The sequence below is a fragment of the Diospyros lotus genome, chromosome 15, assembly GCF_014633365.1.
Source record: "Diospyros lotus cultivar Yz01 chromosome 15, ASM1463336v1, whole genome shotgun sequence".
Lineage (NCBI taxonomy): Eukaryota > Viridiplantae > Streptophyta > Magnoliopsida > Ericales > Ebenaceae > Diospyros > Diospyros lotus.
In genome coordinates, this window is record NC_068352.1 from 24,892,372 (window position 1) to 24,911,459 (window position 19,088).

At 37.9% G+C, this 19,088-nt stretch overlaps 2 protein-coding genes across 4 annotated transcripts in view; one reads left to right on the forward strand and one right to left on the reverse strand.

Moving 5' to 3' along the window:
• The window catches only part of LOC127791964 (putative pentatricopeptide repeat-containing protein At1g03510), a 47,130-nt gene that overhangs the window by 14,314 nt on the left and 13,728 nt on the right, over positions 1-19,088 (forward strand). The window contains exon 2 of one of the 3 annotated variants that reach the window (XM_052322207.1): positions 3,155-5,892. The exons of the other annotated variants lie outside the window; for them this stretch is intronic. The gene's annotated coding sequence lies outside the window, so the exon portion shown is untranslated. Of the gene's footprint in view, positions 1-3,154; positions 5,893-19,088 lie in introns of those variants that run through there. 3 annotated transcript variants of the gene reach the window in all.
• On the reverse strand, positions 511-15,738 carry LOC127791967 (uncharacterized). Its single transcript, XM_052322213.1, has 2 exons — positions 15,280-15,738; positions 511-1,160 (listed from the first exon to the last, which is right to left on the reverse strand). The coding sequence occupies exons 1-2, from the start codon at positions 15,647-15,649 to the stop codon at positions 511-513; spliced, it is 1,020 nt and encodes a 339-aa protein (XP_052178173.1). The 5' UTR covers positions 15,650-15,738.

Here is a 19,088-nt window from a genome sequence, read left to right on the forward strand (position 1 = left end):
TATAGGGACCAAAGTACTATTCCTCCACTCATCTGACATCTTTTTTGATTTAAGAATCGCGTTAAATAATTTCGTTAGCCAGGAGATACCCTTTTCTCCCATGCATTTCCATGCTTCTATTGGTATATTATCCGGTTCCACCACCTTATGATTTTTCATCTTTTTTAATGCTTGCCTTATTTCATTTGGACTTATGCGTCGATAAAATGTATAGCTCACGTTCCCTTCGAAGTTACTAAGATGTCCCAACCTAACTCTTGTGTCACCATCATCATTGAATAATTTTGTGAAATACTTCTTCCATCTCTCCTTAATCGCTCCCTCATTCACTAATACATTTGGATTTTCATCTTTTATGCATTTCACTTTATTTAAATCCCTTGTTTTTCTTTCTCTTGCTTTAGCTAATTTATATATATCCCTTTCTCCATCTTTTGTATCAAGTCGTTTATATAGATTCTCGTATGCTTTTGACCTTGCTTCACTAACAGCTTTTTTTGTTGCCTTTTTTTATTCTTTATAATTTTTTTGATTTTCTTCATTGTTGCACTGATATACAGCCTTATAGCAATTTTTCTTATTTTTAATTTTCAATTGCACTTCTTCATTCCACCACCAAGACTCCTTAAGGTTAGGAGCTCTACCATTTGTCTCTCTAAGCACTACCTTTGCTGTGTTTCTCAGGGCATTGGCCATTTCTCTCCACATTTGGTTTGTTTGTCCTTCTCTATTCCATTCTCTTCTACCCCTTAATTTTTCTTTGAAGATTAGTTGTTTCTCCCCTTTTAAATTCCACCACCTGATTCTTGGATTTTGTTTTATGTGATTTTTTCTCTTCCAATTTCTTACTTGGACGTCAAGTACTAGAAGTCTATGTTGAGTAGTCAAACACTCTCCTGGTATTACCTTACAATCCCTACAACATACCCGGTCCTCTTGTCTCATGAGGAAGTAATCTATTTGGGTGCTTGATGTGACATTTTTATATGTGATTAAGTGTTCGTCCCGGTTTTTGAACCTAGTATTGGTTATGATGAGCCCATATGCCATTGCAAAATCTAGAATAGACTTACCCTCATTATTAATTTCCCCGAATCCATACCCTCCATGTACCTCTCTATAGCCGTTTCCGTCTCTACCCACGTGACCATTTAAGTCACCTCCTATAATCACTTTCTCTTCTCTTGATATCATTTGTATGAGTCCCTCTAGGTCTCCCTAGAATTTTGCTTTTATCTCATCACCTAACCCCGCTTGTGGTGCATATGTACTAAAGATATTCATAGTCATTCTTCCTAGAATAACCTTCACTATAATAATCCTATCGCCTATTCTCTTTACATCCGCTACCTCATCTACTAAGCTTTTATCCATAATGATCCCCACTCCATTTTTTGCTCGATCATTTCCTGTGTACCATATTTTATATCCATTTTCTGACAAAGTTTTTGCTTTTTCCCTACCCATGAAGGCACATAATATTAATCTTTCTCCTAATCATCACATCTACCACTTCCATAGCTTTGCCTGTTAATGTTCCTATGTTCCATGACCCAATCCTTAATCTATGATTTTGTTTTTGGCTTTGACTTTGAATTTGATTTTGTTTTTGGTTTTGGTTTTGATTTTGATTTTGTTTTTGGTTTTGATTTTGATTTTGATGTTGGACTAATTTCTTTACCCACATCCGTCTAAGCAAATGCGGGAACCCTTGCTCATTTGTCACTACATCTAGGCGCTGATGTAGCGGTCCTAGCTCATTTGACACTGCACGCGGGCAGTGTAGCGCGTCGCTATGAAGGGTTACGCCCACGCCCAAACGTTTTTTTCATAATTTGTCTAGAGTTCATGTTTTGGATCCGACTAAATTTTACGTTGGCTGTCGGCTATCTAACACAAGTCTCCTCCTTTATCCGGGCTTGGGACTGGCAGTGGATAACATCCCCAGGCGGAGTTTATCTAACTGGTATTATGCCTAAACCAAATTCAGAGGCAGCAACATATGGCATATGGGAAGCTGAGAATGCCACGGTTATGGCTTGATTAGTGAACTCAATGGAGCCAAAGATAGGAAGGACTTACCTCTTCTACAAGACGGCTTGTGAGATTTGGCAAGCAATCCAAGAAGTCTACTCTGATTTGGAGAATACAGCTCAATCATTCCGGGTTAGATCACTCATACGAACAACCAAGCAAGGTACAAACTCAGTCACCGAGTATTTTAATACCTTGACCGAGTTATGGCAAGAAAGTGATTTATTTCATGAGATTAAATGGGAGTGTGTTGCTGATAGTACAAAATATGAGAAGATGGTAGAGAAGGAGAGAGTGTTTGACTTCCTACATGGTTTAAACTCGGATCTAGATGAGGTTAGAGGCAGATTGTTGGGAACAAAACCTTTCCCAACAATGAGAGAAGTATTTGCAGAGGTTAGAAGGGAAGAGAGCCGGAAGAAGGTGATGTTCTCGGGCTTAGGGCAGTCTAACAATGAGGTCTATTCTTCAGCCTCAGCCCTAAGTAGTTTCCGAGGAAAGCCATATGCTGTAACTAAAGGAGAGAACACCAAAGAAAAACAATGGTGTGAATATTGCAATCGACCATACCATAATAAGGATACATGTTGGAAAATCCATGGAAAGCTGGTTGGATGGAAACCAAAAAGTCAAAGAAAAGAAGCACAATCAGCCTATACGATGAAAGCTGAAAAAGGGAGTGCAACAAATTTCAGTCTAATTGCTGCTCAAATGGAGGATCTACAAAGCTTGCTAAACCAAACCAAGGTGACTCAAATTGAAATCCCGGAGAATCTTAATCCAACAGTCTCTGGCAGGAAAAAGTACTGAAATATACTCTCTAATGTCTCAAAAATGCCCTACAAACTATTGGATCATAGATACAGGTGCTTCTGATCATATGACAGGTGATCTAAAATTGCTTTTTGATTATGAAACTTGTGATAAACTGATTAATATTATTATGGCTGATGGTACCACATCATGTGTAAAGGGAAAAGGAACTGTAAATTTTGAAGAATTATCCCTTAAATTAGTACTTTATGTGCCAAATCTCCAATGCAACTTACTGTCAGTTAGTAAGTTAACTCAAGATAAAGATTGCATGGTGACTTTTTTCAAAAATTGCTGTATTTTTCAGGACCTGACCTCGGGGAGGAAGATTGACAGTGCTGAGATGAGAGGGGGACTTTATCAAACATCAAGAGCATATTATTCTTCTATTTTTAGGTCATTTATTTCATCTTCCTTATCTATAGTTTCTAATTCAGACTTATTGTTATGGCATCAACGTTTGGGACATCCAAGTTTGGATTATCTTAGATGTTTGTATCCTTCGTTTTCTAGCAATAAGATTCAAGATTTCACTTGTGAACATTGCATTCTTGCAAAACAAACCAGAACCTTGTTGAATTTATGGCTAGGTATGTCACAATTACAGAATATATTTATTGCAAATAAAGCAATAACTCACCAATCCCTAAATTGCAATAATATTTAATGCAATAATTAAAACTGCACAAGCACTCCCTCAATATTATAAACAAATATTAGCAACAACTTTAAGATCAAGGGACTGCAAACTGGTGACAAGACGAGGTTGATGGCAACTGAAACAGCCGAATCGGAGGGACACAATAGACCGAGTCACGTCTTAGCGCTGTCCTGAAAGCAAGATCGCCCTGCAACTGGCAGCCGGCAGGCTATGGCGAAAGCTTCAGCAGGATAAAACGGTCTCTCCAACAGAACGACGGTCTTGAACGATTGGAGCTGGCAGAACTCTATGAAGGAACTTGCTCTCTGAGGTAAATGCAAATACAAGATGGAACTAGAGAATGTTGGAATGCTTGGATGATGAAGAATGAAACTTGGGCAGCCTTTTATGGTTGCACCAGGGGCTCCCAAGAGCCACAAAATCAATACAACAATTAATTAAAATCATAAAACTCATTAAAAGTTGTGACTCTTGGAGCAAATGAAAAGCCTCAAATTTAATTCAAGAAATCAAGTGTGGCTGTTCAAATTTCTATAAACAACAAATAATAAATCCAACAAATACACTTACACTCACTCACACGGGCCCAACAAACCTCTCATCCTAATCATGCTTATAATCCTTCTAAACCTTTTCATCTTGTTCATAGTGATATTTGGGGGCCATCTAGAACCTCAAATCTCACTAACACTTGTTGGTTTATCACTTTTATCGATGATCATACACAGATATGTTGGGTTTGACAAATCAGATGCTTATCTTGTATTCCAGAATTTTCATCTCATGATAAAAAATGTCTTTCAAACCCAAATTCATATATTGAGAACTAACAATGGAAGAGAATATTTCTCTAATGATTTCAACAAATACCTAAACGAGCATAGTATTTCACCAAAGCTCATGCCCATATACCCCTCAACAAAATGGAATAGCTGAGAAAAAGAATCGCCATCTTCTTGAGATAGCAAGAGCTCTTATGTTTACCCATTCAGTTCCGAATTCCTATTGGGGAGAAGCAATATTAATAGCTGCATATCTCATTAATAGGCTTCCCTCAAAGACTCTAAAGTTTAGGACTCCCTTAGATGTACTTCTTGAAACTTTTCCTCATCATAATAGAGTCCTAAACTCCCTTACTCCTTGAGTGTTTGGCTGCATTGTTTTTGTTCACAGCAATATGCCAACACTATCCAAGTTGGATCCTAAGTCTACCCAGTGTTCTAAAACTCGGCCTGGGCGGCCGCCTAAGCGCTAGGTGGACATTGGCCGCCGTGAATATGGCCTAATCGGCCCCCTTAGGCGTTGACTCGGCTAATCAGGTACTGGGCGGCGCCTAGTCGGCCAAGGCAGCTGCCTAGCCGCTGTGAACCGCCTGGCCGATTAGGGTTTTTGTTTCCCCTTACCTCTTATCTCTCTCGTCGATTTCCCCTTCTCTCTCTCGCGCACCGCCGCCGACTGTGTTTTGCCTAGTCGCCGTCGCCGCTTTCCATTTCTGTTAGCCTTGTCTCATGTCGCCGTCGACCGTCGTGAACGATGGACTCGCTGCCAACCTTCATTCCACTCTGCTTTCCAGCTCTCTCTCTCGTCTTCCTCACTCCTCACCTAACGGTAAGCAATAAGCAAGCAACAAGTGTTGCTGCTGCTTGTTGTTGCTTCTTTTCTTTTTTTTATTTATGTTAATATTTGTTAATGTGTGAATTTGTTGTTTGAATATTTATTAATGTTTTAAATATTTTAATATTTGTAACTTTGAAGCAAACAAGTTCAATGTTATTTATATTTTAATATTTGTTAATGTTATTTAATATTTATAACAACTTCTTGTTGCTGCTTCTTGCTGTTGTTGGCTCTTGGCAAACAACAATTTATTTTCTCAAGCTTAATTTCATTATTTCACTTGTTGTTTCAACTTTAATTTACTTAAAAATAACATCAAAATATTAAAAAAAAAAAAAAACAGTTTTTCTAGTCCCTGCCTAGGCGCTAGGCCCCAGTCGGGCGCCCGATTAGCGCCTAGCGCGTTTTAGAACACTGAGTCTACCAAGTGTGTATTTGTGAGGTACTCACCTAACCAAAAAGGGTATAAATGCTACAACCCTAGTACTCGAAAATTTGTTGTTTCTTGTGATGTTTCATTCCTTGAGAATAAGTCATTCTTCTATGACAATTCCCAGCAGAATTTCACTAAAACAACACCTCATTGGGACCCATTGATACCTATTCCAGATTTGTCTCCTATTGTCCTTACACCTATTCATGACAAAGAATCCTCTCAAACCACATTTGAACCTTGTCCAGCCCATATTCCTTCACCGTAAACAAGTTAAATGTTATTTATAATTTAATATTTGTTAATGTTAGTTAATATTTATAACAACTTCTTGTTGCTGCTTCTTGCTGTTGTTGGCTCTTGGCAAACAACAATTTATTTTCTCAAGCTTAATTTTATTATTTCACTTGTTGTTTCAACTTTAATTTACTTAAAAATAACATCAAAATGTTAAAAAAAGAAAAAAACAATTTTTCTAGTCCTCGCCTAGGCGCCCTAGGCGCTAGGCCCCAGTCGGGCGCTCGATTAGCGCCTAGCGCGTTTTAGAACATTGAGTCTATCAAGTGTGTATTTGTGGGGTACTCACCTAACCAAAAAGGGTATAAATGCTACAACCCTAGTACTCGAAAATTTATTGTTTCTTGTGATGTTTCATTCCTTGAGAATAAGTCATTCTTCCATGACAATTCCCAGCAGAATTTCACTAAAACAACACCTCATTGGGACCCATTGATACCTATTCCAGATTTGTCTCTTACTGTCCTTACACCTATTCATGACAAAGAATCCTCTCAAACCACATCTGAACCTTGTCCAGCCCCTATTCCTTCACCTCAAACCTGTCAAGGGGGAGAAAATAAAGAAACCAAAAATCAGGAGGATGATCAACCCCAAAGTAAACCACCTCTAAAGGTTTACTCAAGAAGAACTCTTGATTCTCAGCCTGCTAACCTATCTGAACGTTGGGGAAGTCTTGAAATTACCGAGAGGAATACTGAAAGTATTACAGTGAGTAGGAGACAAACAGGGAGCATAAATCAGATCTTGATATTTCTATTGTTTTGAGAAAGGGACTAGATCTTGTAGTGAGCATCCTATCACCAATTTCCTAGGATACTCCAAATTGTCCCCACAATTTAGGGCCTTTAAATTATCAGCATTGATAATGTGAGTATTCCTAAGGATATTTATCATGCTTTACAGGAGGAAAAATGGAGGGCAACTGTAATGGAGGAAATGCATGCTCTAGAAAAGAATGGCACATGGGAGATAGTGAAATTACCCAATGGAAAAACATCTTTGGAGCAAATGGGTCTTTACTATTAAGTATAAATAAGATGGAAAAATTGAGAGATACAAGGCTAGGCTTGTAGCTTAAGGCTTTACTCAAACTCAAGGCCTTGACTATGAGGAAACTTTTGCACCGGTGGCCAAACTTAACTCCATTCGGGTGATACTATCATTGGCAGTCAACTTGGAAACTTCACCAATTAGACATAAAAAATGCCTTCTTGAATGGTGAGTTAGAAGAAGAAATTTATATGAGGATTCCCCCAGGTTTTGAAAGAGAAGATACAAGAGGGAAAGTTTGCAAGCTAAAGAAATCACTATATGGCTTCAAGCAATCACCAAGGGCATGGTTCAAGAGATTCAGTAAAACTTTACAGCAACTTGGATACAGACAAGGACAAACTGACCACACATTATTTATAAAAATAGATTTTGAGGGAAAGAAGACCATTTTTATTGTCTATGTGGAAGATATAATTATCACCGAAGACAACCATCAAGAGATTGAACTATTGAAGCATCAACTAAGAGAGGCATTTGAAGTTAAGGATTTGGGAGATTTAAAATATTTCTTGGGATTGGAAGTAGCAAGAAGCAGTGAGGGTATTTTTATCTCACAAAGAAAATACACTCTTGATCTTTTGAGGGAAATTGGTAAACTCAGGTGCAAGCTGGATAACACTCCTTTAGAACCAAATTAGAAGAATAAAGATGAAAAGAATGAAAAGAATGAAGAGGAGCAAGTTGATATGGGCAGATTTCAACGTCTAGTGGGAGAATTGATCTACTTATCTCATACAAGGCCAGATATTGCCTATGCGGTAAGTATAATCAGTCAATTCATGCATTCACCAACCAGAAGACATCTAGAAGCTGCTTATCATATCCTAAGATATCTTAAAGGCACACCTGGGAAAGGATTGTTGTTTAAGAAAAGTAGTGAAAGAGGAATAAAGAGCTATTAAGATGCAGATTGGGCCGGGTTTGTTGAGGACAACAAATCCACATCAGGGTATTGCACAAAATTATGGGGAAATCTAGTCACATGGAGAAGCAAAAAGCAACAGGTTGTTTCACGTAGCAGTGCCGAGGCTGAGTATCGAGCCATTGCACAGTGCATTTGTGAGATAATTTGGTTAGAAAGGTTGATGAAAGATATGGACATGCCAATCATAGCACCAAAAATACTTTATAGCGATAGTAAATAAGCTATAAGTATAGTGAATAATCCAGTACACAGCATGACCGGATGAAGCATGTGAGAATTGACAGGCATTTTGTCAAGCAAGAAATAGAAGCAGGAGATATAAGACTAACTTATGTTCCTACCAAAGATCAAGAGGCAGATATCTTCACCAAGGAAATGCAGAAACAAGGATTTGAAGTAATAAGAGGTAAGCTGAGAATGATAGACAACTATTCACCAGTTTGAGAGGGAGTGTTGGAAAAGACTCCTTGTTCAAGAAGGAGAAGACCCAAGATAATGCAAATTTTATTCAAGATAATATTCTTATTTAATTTAAGTTTGTATTGTACATTAGATAAAGTCTATCACTGTTGTAAATTAGGAGAATATCTAGGAAATTTTATAGGAGATTTTGTAGGAATTTTCTGTATATAAGTTTAACACTAGTTAATGGAAGATTAAGGGAGAAAAGTTGAGTTCTCCTATGGTATTTATTCATGTATCCTAGGCTTTGTGGTAGGGCCTAGATTCTTTTAATATTTTCCATTTTTATATAATTATGTAATTAAAAAATTACATAATTATTTGATGTTAAAATAAAATTTATTTGAAAATAATAATAATTATTTAACTTCAAAAAAAAAATATTATTATTTAAGTAGAGTATTTCTTCTTCTTCTTTCTTTTATTTTTTGGGCTAAGAAGTAGAGTATCTCTTCTTACTTTATCATATTTATTATAAAAGTATTATCATATTCTCATGTTAAATTAATTATTTAAAGCATGTTATTAACATCTTTGGTATATAAAATGTTATTTGGTATATAGAATGTTATTATAATTGTACACATTTTTATGATATATATTATTATTTTTGTCAAGAATGACTAGAAAAATTCAATCTTATTTCCCTTGAAGGGTTTACTGGAATTATATAGAATGTTATCAAAATAGGCAGTTTCCAAATATGGGTTCGAAAATCTATACAATTAAGGATACAACTTAGTTAGGATACAATCATGGCCATATATTCTTCTAGAAGATATACCATATATCTATAGAAAGTAAAACCAATCAAGTGAGTATATCTTGTCTGAGAATATGGACAAGATATTTGGTGTATCTTCAACACTCCCCCTTAAGATTGTGAATGAATGTCATGCATTTCAATCTTGCTTATCAACTTTTGACACACAGCTGCAGGTAAACCTTTGGTCAACACATCTGCCAATTGATCATTTGAGGATATATATATGGGGTGCAAATCAAACCACTGTCCAATTTTTCTTTAATAAAATGCCTATCCACTTCAACGTGCTTTGTTCGGTCATGTTGAACAGGGTTGTGGGAAATGCTTGTAGCTGATTTATTGTCACAGTAGAGTCTCATAGTAGCTGTCTAGTTAATTCTAAGGTCATCCAATAGTATTTTAACCCACAATCATGTCACGACCACTAGGAATCCCCAACGATAAAATAGTCATACGTATTACATATTTTCCTTTGATTGTATTTTCTATTATAGTTGTTAGCACCTTTAGTTGTAAGCCTATAAATAGGCTGTAGTAGTTAGAGGATGGCATGTTTTGAATGATAATTGAGTTCTCTCAATTCTCTCTCAATTTCCCTCTGATCTCTTTCTCTTTCTCTGTAAACCTTCCCCAATTCTTGCTGTATCTTCCCCTATTTTAGTATAATTTCCCTCAATTTCTTCCACAATCTCATTCTAAACCCTAGGGTTGTAACATTTGGTATCAGAGCCATCGTTCCTTGGCAGTTTTCTTTGTTGATTAATTTCCGACGAATGTCGACGACTGCTGTCTGATGCAGTTGATTCTCAAAATCTGAAGGTGACTACAGAAACCGGTAGCAGCAAGGTAGGTTGTAATCTTGGGAGATAACCCAAGCGATTCTAGTGAAGTGATTGAATATTGAGATGAGTGATTCCCCTAGGTGATAGATTGCGGAACTGATTGAGTGCAGTAGGCGTTGCCAGAAGTGGCGATAGAATTGATCGAATAGCTTAGTCGATCAATTACAAAAGGTGGAGCTTTAGGTGGAGCGAACTGAATTTAGGCGAATTCAATTCCAGTGATTCCGACGGAGGATTGGCTTCCAGCTTGTAAGAAATTCGGGAAGTATTGTTCGATCAAGGAAGGTGTACATGTGACCAAGGCGATCATGTGCAGTTGATTGAGGAGAACTTAGGATTGCTGATTTCGATTTTGAGCCAAGGAAGAGATAAGTGAATTATGGTGATTACGGAGCCTTTGGATGGTGATTGGGTGGCGGATACACTGATGATCTTGATTTGTGTAGATCGTGGGTAGATAGCGACCAGTGCAAGGCGGAATTGAACTTGGATTTGAAAGGCGTAGCTGAGCGAAGCAAACTCAGATTTGAAAAGCAAAGCCACTTCGGCTTAGAACTAAAGAGGACGCAAGGCGAGCGACTCTCGAAATTGGTCTAGGTCACTGCATGTGATTGAGGTGTGAAGGAAAGCGTGATCGAAGACGGTCTAGAGGTGAATTCCGCTGGCAATTCTCAATTGCCTTTATTTCGATTGTGATTCTTAACTCAAATTTGGAAGTTGAGCGAGAGGTGAGTTCTAGGCGAATTTCGACTATGATTACGACCAATTGTCATGGCTGCAACTGAGTGGATCGAAATATCAGCAGGCGGTCTCTGTAGATCTCAACGACTCTTACTCAGGTTGCTAAATCGAGTATTGGAAGGCTGTCCTTGGAGCAACGAACTGTTTGAGGTAAGTAACTTGAGGAAATGGCAGAATGCAACCACATGATGCAAGGGGAAATTAATAAATACAGAGAAAGTCTTGATAATCTTGGCCAAAAGCTGGACTAAATGGATGCATTGTTGATTCAGCTTGCTCGGAGGTATCTGGTCAGTACTCCTAATGAAACTAAGGTTAATTGGACTAAGTTTGTGGAGGATCGAAGTGACCGATCTTGAGAGAAGTTAATGACCGATGCAATTGACGAATTTCATAAACTTAAATAGGTTGGATTAGTTATGGAGTATTAGGATCGGTTTGAAGAATTAAGCTCCTTTATGTTGACTTTGCAACTTGCCTTAATAGAGCGGTACTTCGTTTCCAATTTTATTAGTGGTTTGAAAGACGAACTAAGTTAATGGTTAAGATGATGATGCCTGCAATCGTGAAACAAGTTGCTGAGAAAGCAAGGTTGCAGGAACTCGCCTTGGAAGCCATTTTTAGAAAGCATGAGTTGCAGTCTAACGATTCTACTAAGAGCAGCCAACTGATTGAAGGAGCTTCCAAGGTTGCAAATCATGTTGAGCAGGAATTTGAGGAAAAATTGGAGCTGGACCAACTAGTTGTAATTGAAAACTCCGCAATGAAGAGAGAACGAACATGAATATCGGTGGGGCGGTGGGGATCACAATTTATATTTGAAGGAAGTTGATGAAGTAGCATGGGAAGATGGGGACGACGTTGCAGATAGGTTCCATGCCACTGACAAAATACATCCATGCAACGAGGACTTGGACTAAAGAAAGAAGCAAGACGTTGATGATTTGCACAATCCTACTATTGCTTTGAGCGTTAGTCTTGTTGTTTTGTTTATTCTTATTTCAGTTGGAGAGCTACAGTGTCAAATCAGATTTTAACCTGTAGAGAAGTTGAAATTCCTTTCTATAATTGGAAATGATATGGTTGTCATAATGACGGATTAGTTAGAACCATTCTCATTGGCAATAAGGAAGAGGTGAATGGTTGGACTTGGTGTTGCAACAAGTCATAGTATTGTTATTGTTGAGGAAAAAGAAAAGGGAAAGCAAAAGGAAAGGAGAATAAGAGATAATAACAAGAAAAGGCGAAGGAGAAACCAGATGGTGAAGATGGGCATTGGATGAGGAAACAATGACTCGGTTGTAATAAGTTTCTTGGGGACAAGAAACCTTTCAAGGAGGGGATTGTCATAACCCCAAGGAATCCCCAAGGATAAAATAGTCATACGTATTACATGTTTTTCTTTTGATTGTATTTCCTGTTATAGCTGTTAGCACCTTCAGTTGTAAGCCTATAAATAGGCTGGAGTAGTTAGAGGATGGCATGTTTTGAATAATAATTGAGTTCTCTCATTTTCCCTCCCATCAATTCTCTCTCAATTACCCTCTGATCTCTCTCTCTGTAAACCTTCCCCAATTCTTGTTGTATCTTCCCCTCTTTCAGTCTAATTTCCCTATATTTCTTCCAAAGTCTCATTCTAAACCCTAGTAAACCCTAGGGTCGTAACAAATAACTCACATCCCTAGAGCCATTGACCTGAATTCTGCTTCAGCACTTGACTGAGCCACCACATTTTGCTTTTTGCTTCTCCAAGTCACAAGATTATCTCCTAGAAATGTGCAATAATCGGATGTAGACCTTTTATCCACCATAGACTCGGCATAATCAGTGTCTATGTAAGCTTCAAGAGATATAGTTTCTCCCTTTTTAAATAGAATACCTTTTGTGGGGGTTCCCATCAAGTAGTGTAAGATCCTATACATTGCTTTTAGATGAGTTTCCTTTGGGTTGTGTATGAATTGGCTGACCACACTCATTGCATAGGCAATGTCTGGTCGAGTGTGTAAATGAGCCTCCCTACCAATCTTTGATAGGATCCTTTGTTTACTACACCATCTTCTGGAACCTCCCCGAACTGGTGATTAGGTTCAATTGGAGTGTCAATTGCCTTACTTCCTAACATTCATGTTTCAGCAAGTAAGTCTAATATGTACTTCTATTACAACAACAACAATATATCCAGCTTTTATCCCACTATGTGGGGTCGGCTACATGAATTCTAGACTTCCATGTATTTCTGTCTTTTGTCATATCCTCATTTAGATCCATATATTTCATATCAAATTTTAATGTCTCTCCCAAAGTCTTCTTGGGTCTACCTCTACCTCTTTTTGTGACTAATTGTTCCATTTCATCAACTCTCCTCACAGGAGCGTCTCTTAGTCTCCTTCTCACATGACCAAACTATCTTAGTCTAGTCTCTCTCATCTTCTCCTCGATTGGCACTACTCCTACCTTATTACGAATAACTTCATTTCTAATTTTATCCTTTCTTGTATGTCTGCACATCAATCTTAACATCCTCATCTCCGCTACACTCGTCTTTTGCTCATGCTGGTATTTGACTGCCCAACATTCTGAGCCATATAGCAAGACTGGTCTTATAGCTGTCCTATAAAATTTTCCTTTCAATTTTAATGGGATTTTACCATCACATAACACCCCCGATGCATTTCTCCATTTTAGCCAACCTGCCTTAATTCTATGTGCGACATCCTCGTGGATTTCTCCATCTTTTTGAATCACTGATCCCAAATATCGAAAATGGTATTTTCTTTGTAAGATTTGGTCTTCTAATTTTATTATAACATCATCCACTCTTGCATTTTTACTAAATTTGCATTCCATATATTCTGTTTTCTTTCTACTTAATTTAAATCCCTTAGATTCTAAATTATTTCTCCACAACTCAAGCTTAGTGTTCACTCATTCTTTTGTTTCATCCACCAACACTATGTCGTCTGCAAATAGCATACACCATGGCACATCTGTCTGAATATCTTTAGTGAGTTCATCCATTACTAGGGCAAATAAGTATGGACTTAGTGCAGAACCTTGATGCAGTCCTATTGTAGTTGTAAATGGTTCAGTATCCCCTCCGCATGTTCTGACCCTTGTTTCTACACCATGATACATGTCCTTAAGGGCTTGTATATAGGCTATTTTGACTCCTTTCTTCTCTAAAACCCTCCATAATACTTCTCTAGGGACCCTATCATAAGCCTTTTCTAGATCTATAAACACCATATGTAGGTCATTCTGATGATCTCGATACCTTTCCATTAGACGCCTCAGTAAATATATAGCTTCCATTGTTGACCTACCAGGCATGAAACCAAATTGATTTTCTGACACCTTTGTTTCCTTTCTGAGCCTCTGCTCTATTACTCTCTCCCAGAGTTTCATGGTATGACTCATTAACTTAATTCCTCTATAATTTTCACAGTTTTGAACATCTCCTTTGTTCTTGTATATAGGAACCAAAGTACTCTTCCTCCACTCATCTAGCATCTTTTTTGATTTAAGGATGGCGTTAAATAGTTGCGTTAGCCAGGAGATGCCCTCTTCTCCCATGCATTTCCATGCTTCTATTGGTATATTATCTGATCCCACTGCCTTATGATTTTTCATCTTTTTTAATGCTTAGCTTATTTCATTTGAACTTATGCGTCGATAGAATGTGTAGCTCACATTCCCTTCAGAGTTACTAAGATGTCCCAACCTAACTCTTGCGTCACCACCATCATTGAATAATTTTGTGAAATACTCCTTCCATCTCTCCTTAATCGCTCCCTCATTTACTAAAACATTTTGATTGTCATCTTTTATGCATTTCACTTGATTTAAATCCCGTGTTTTTCTTTCTCTTGCTTTAGCTAATTTATATATATCCCTTTCTCCATCTTTTGTATCAAGTCGTTTATATAGATTCTCGTATGCTTTTGACCTTGCTTTACTAACAGCTTTTTTTGTTGCCTTTTTTTATTCTTTATAATTTTTTTGATTTTCTTCATTGTTGCATTGATATACCGCCTTATAGTAAGTTTTCTTATTTTTAATTTTCAATTGTACCTTTTCATTCCACCACCAAGACTCCTTAAGGTTAGGGGCTCTACCATTTGTCTCTCCAAGAACTACCTTTGTCGTGCTTCTCAGAGCATTAGCCATTTCTTTCCACATTTGGTTTGTCTGTCTTTCTCCATTCCATTCCCTTTTACCCCTTAATTTTTCTTTGAAGATTAGTTGTTTCTCCCCTTTTAAATTCCACCACCTGATTCTTGGATTTTGTTTTATGTGATTTTTTCTCTTCCAATTTCTTACTTGGACGTCAAGTACTAGAAGTCTATGTTGAGTAGTCAAACACTCTCTCGGTATCACCTTACAATTCCTACAACATAACCGATCCTCTTGTCTCATGAGGAAGTAATCTATTTGGGTGCTTGAGGTGATATTTTTATATGTGATTAAGTGTTCATCCCGTTTTTTGAACCTAGTATTGGTTATAATGAGCCCATATGCTATAGCAAAATCTAGGATAGATTTACCCTCATTATTAATTTTTCCCGAATCCATACCCTCCGTGTACCTCTCTATATCCGTTTCCGTCTCTACCCACGTGCCCATTTAAGTCACCTCTTATAATCACTTTCTCTCCTCTTGGTATCATTTGTATGAGTCCCTCTAGGTCCTCCCAGAATTTTGCTTTTATCTCATCACCTAACCTCGCTTGTGGTGCATATGTACTAAAGATATTCATAGTCATTCTTCCTAGACTAATCTTCACCATAATAATTCTATCTCCTATTCTCTTTACATCCACTACCTCATCTATTAAGCTTTTATCCATAATAATCCCCACTCCATTTTTCGCTCGATCAGTTCCTGTGTACCATATTTTATATCCAGCTTCTGATAAAGTTTTTGCTTTTTTCCCTACCCATCTCATCTCTTGAAGGCACATAATATTAATTTTTCTCCTAATCATCACATCCACCACTTCCATAGCTTTGCCTGTTAATGTTCCTATGTTCCATGACCCAATCCTTAATCTATGATTTTGTTTTTGGCCTTGACTTTGGATTTGATTTTGTTTTTGGCCTTGACATTGAATTTGATTTTGTTTTTGATTTTGATTTTGATTTTGATTTTGATTTTGGACTAGCTTCTTTACCCACATCCGTCCAAGCAAATGCGGGAACCCTTGCTCATTTATCACTACATCCGGGCGCCGATGCAGCGGCCCTAGCTCACTTGTCACTACATGGGGGCAGTGTAGCGCGTCGCTATGAAGGGTTACGCCCACGCCCAAACGATTTTTCATAATTTGTCTAGAGTTCATGTTTTGGATCCGACTAAGTTTTACGTTGGTTGTCGGCTACCTAACACAACCCTCATCCTTTATCCGGGCTTGGCACCGGCAGTGGATAACATCCCCAGGCGGAGTTCTAATATGTACTTCTATTGAGAGGTAAAAATCCTCTCCTTAGAATGAGCCACTTCTATTCCAAAAAATACTTCAATTTGCCTAGCTCTTAAATTCCAAATTCTTTGATCAAATATTCTCTCAACATTTCCATGCCTTTTACATCATCACCAGTGACTACAATGTCATCCACATACACTAAGAATTCTACAACTCCCCCTGTAGCTGAGTGGTGGATGAATAAAGTGCGATCTCCTTGGCTTTACTTGTATCCCATACCAAGCATAACCTTTGTAAAGCATAACCTTTGTAAAGTGTGATCTATAATGTCCGAATCTAAAAAAGTAGCTAAAGAAGATTGAAAGTAAGACCTAGTGCCAGTAGAATGATTAGAACTTGAGATCTGGTAGAGCCCCCTGCTTTCCTCAGCACTGCCAATCATCTTCCCTAATGATAGGTCCTGAAAAACACAAGAAGATTGAGAAAAGATCAGTGCGCAACCTCTTTCTCTTGTTATTTTACTCATAGACAACAGGTTACATGTTAAATTTGCGACATATAGAACTAATCGTAACACTAATCCAGATATGTATGCAGTCCCTCTTCCCTTAGCCATAGAAGTTGTACCATCAGCTATAATTACAACTATTCCTTGACCACTTGGTTCAAAATTAGACAAAAGTTTAGGAGAACCTGTCATATGGTTTGTTGCTCCAGTATCTACAATCCAACTGGTTGAATTGGACATTTGAAATAATAGGGAATAGCTTGTGTTACCTATTTTTGCTAGGGAAACAGCTGGGGGGTTTTCACTTCCTGCATTTTTGTTTGACTGAGTAGGTGCTGCAAGGCTTCAATTTGGTTTTCAGTTAGGGAGATATTTGTTGGAGTCCCTTTTTTAGCCTCGGTTGCATATGTAGCTGGTCCTCCTTGCCTTTGATTCCTTGGTTTCCATCATGCTGGTTTACCATGAATTTTTCAGCAGGTTTCCCTAGTATGATAGGGCTTGTTGTAGTGGTCACACCACTGCCTATCTTTCTAGAGTTCACCCTTAGCTGCTGTAGGCTTCATCCGATAAGTGTTTAGGGCAGAATTTTGATTATTTACTTCATAGTTTGAGTGAACAGAAGCTGATAACTTAACCCTTCTCCTGCTTTCTTCATGCCTTACTTCAGCAAAGGCCTCACGCAAGGATGGAAACAGCTTTGTCCCGAGCAATCTTCCTCTTACTTCATCCAATTCAGGATTCAAGCCATGAAGGAAATCAAAGACTCACTCTTTCTCCACCATCTTGCTATACTTCCTGCCATCCTCTGAACATTCCCACTTGATCTCATAAAAGAGATCCATATCCTGCCATAAGGTTGTTAGAATGTTAAAGTATGTTGTAACTGAATTAGAGCCTTGCCTGGTGGTTCAAATATTTGATTGGAATTGGAAGCTTTGGGCAGTGTTCTCTAAGTCAAAGTAAGTCTCCTGAACTGCTTGCCATATCTCGCTCGCTGATTTGTAGAACAAATAAGTCCGTCCGATGCTGGGCTCCATGGAATTAATCAGCCATGCCATGATGATGGCATTCTCGGCCTCCCATACACCAGAATTGGCTGCATCATAGCTGGGCTTTGGGATATCCCCTGTCAGGTAGCCTTCGCGTCCCCTTCCGCAAATGACCAACAACACGGATTGGAACCACTCTCTGAAGTTGGTTCCATCCAATTTGTGTTGGGTGATCTGAAGCGAGTGACTCTCAGTTGCCATTGGGTAGGTTGGAACTTGGGTGGTGTCATGAACCTAGGGTTCATAACGGGGCTGGATTGACAATCGGAAGAATCCGATTGAGTAGAACTAAGAACAGAAAGTTTAGAGGGATATTTGGACAGAAATGGGGGAAGGATGTAGAGAGAAATGAGGGAGAGAAATAGAGAGAAAATGAGAGAGAATCAGATATTCAATTCAATAATTTTCAGCATACCCTCTCCTCTTACAATGGGCCTTTTTATAGGCCTTAGCTAGCTCCTTAACTAATTTCTAACAGCACCCATGTGCTCCTAACAAACACCCAAATATCTCCTAACAAACTAATATAACTAATTACATTATTGCCCTTCTAATTACCCTTAGGACATGACAGAACTTGGGTGGTCCTTGTTATGGCTGGAAGGAGATTCGACGTTGTGCTAGCTGATGGATTTTCTGCCATGTTGCGATCGGAAGTGTCTGATATGAACTAGAGTTCCAGCACTCTGAAGGCATAGGTACCAGGCTCTGATACCATGCTGAAATTTGTATGGAATGATAATTGATTCCACCGTCTATTGCTTCACTAGACTAAGGAAATATATATACAATAAATCTCCTAAATAATCTCCAAGAATAACTCCTACTTATCTCTTATTTTCTAGGAATAGATTTTACAATATTTAAATACTAATTTACAGATTAGTTTTGATAAATAATTGATAAATAATTACTGTTGATAGCCCTTATCTAGAGCCCATCTCCTCTTTATCTTCCAACAGTTTCATTCCAAAATTTTGGAATGGAATGGAAATTTTGAGAACTGCAATGCTTTCAAACAGGCCCTAAGTATTTAGGAAATAATTGGGCAAAGAATGGAGTGGGAATCATTATGGTAAGACTTTGTAAAGGATGAGGTAATGGATGTTAAGAGAATATGAAATAGGATTATTGCAACTAAAGTTGTTCTTACATTGTTATCTTTTTGATGTAGGGCATATCTTGTATTATGAAAATACCTAATGATTAGAGGCTTATTCAGGGTTAGTAGATTGGGGAAAATTGTTGAAAAGGGTAGGGTTAGGTATGTAACAAGTTGGTAGGCAATTTAGAGGTAAAATATTACTGAAAAGAGGAAATTTGAATATGTCTGTATATATTCAACTAAATTAAAGCAAGCATTGAAAGAAATGAAGAATAGTAAAGCAATTTGACCGGATTATAACCAATAGAAGCATGGAAATGCATGGGGGCATTGTTTGGTTCATGAAATTATTTAATG

Bases quoted from the DNA above. Each gene is read 5' to 3' on its own strand.
- LOC127791967 (XM_052322213.1), bottom strand. From the start codon at position 15,649: ATGGAAGTGGTGGATGTGATGATTAGGAGAAAAATTAATATTATGTGC. The intron at 1,161-15,279 runs GTGACTTAAATG...TGATTATAGGAG, and splicing joins AGAGAAAGTGATTATAAGAG to GTGACTTAAATGGTCACGTG.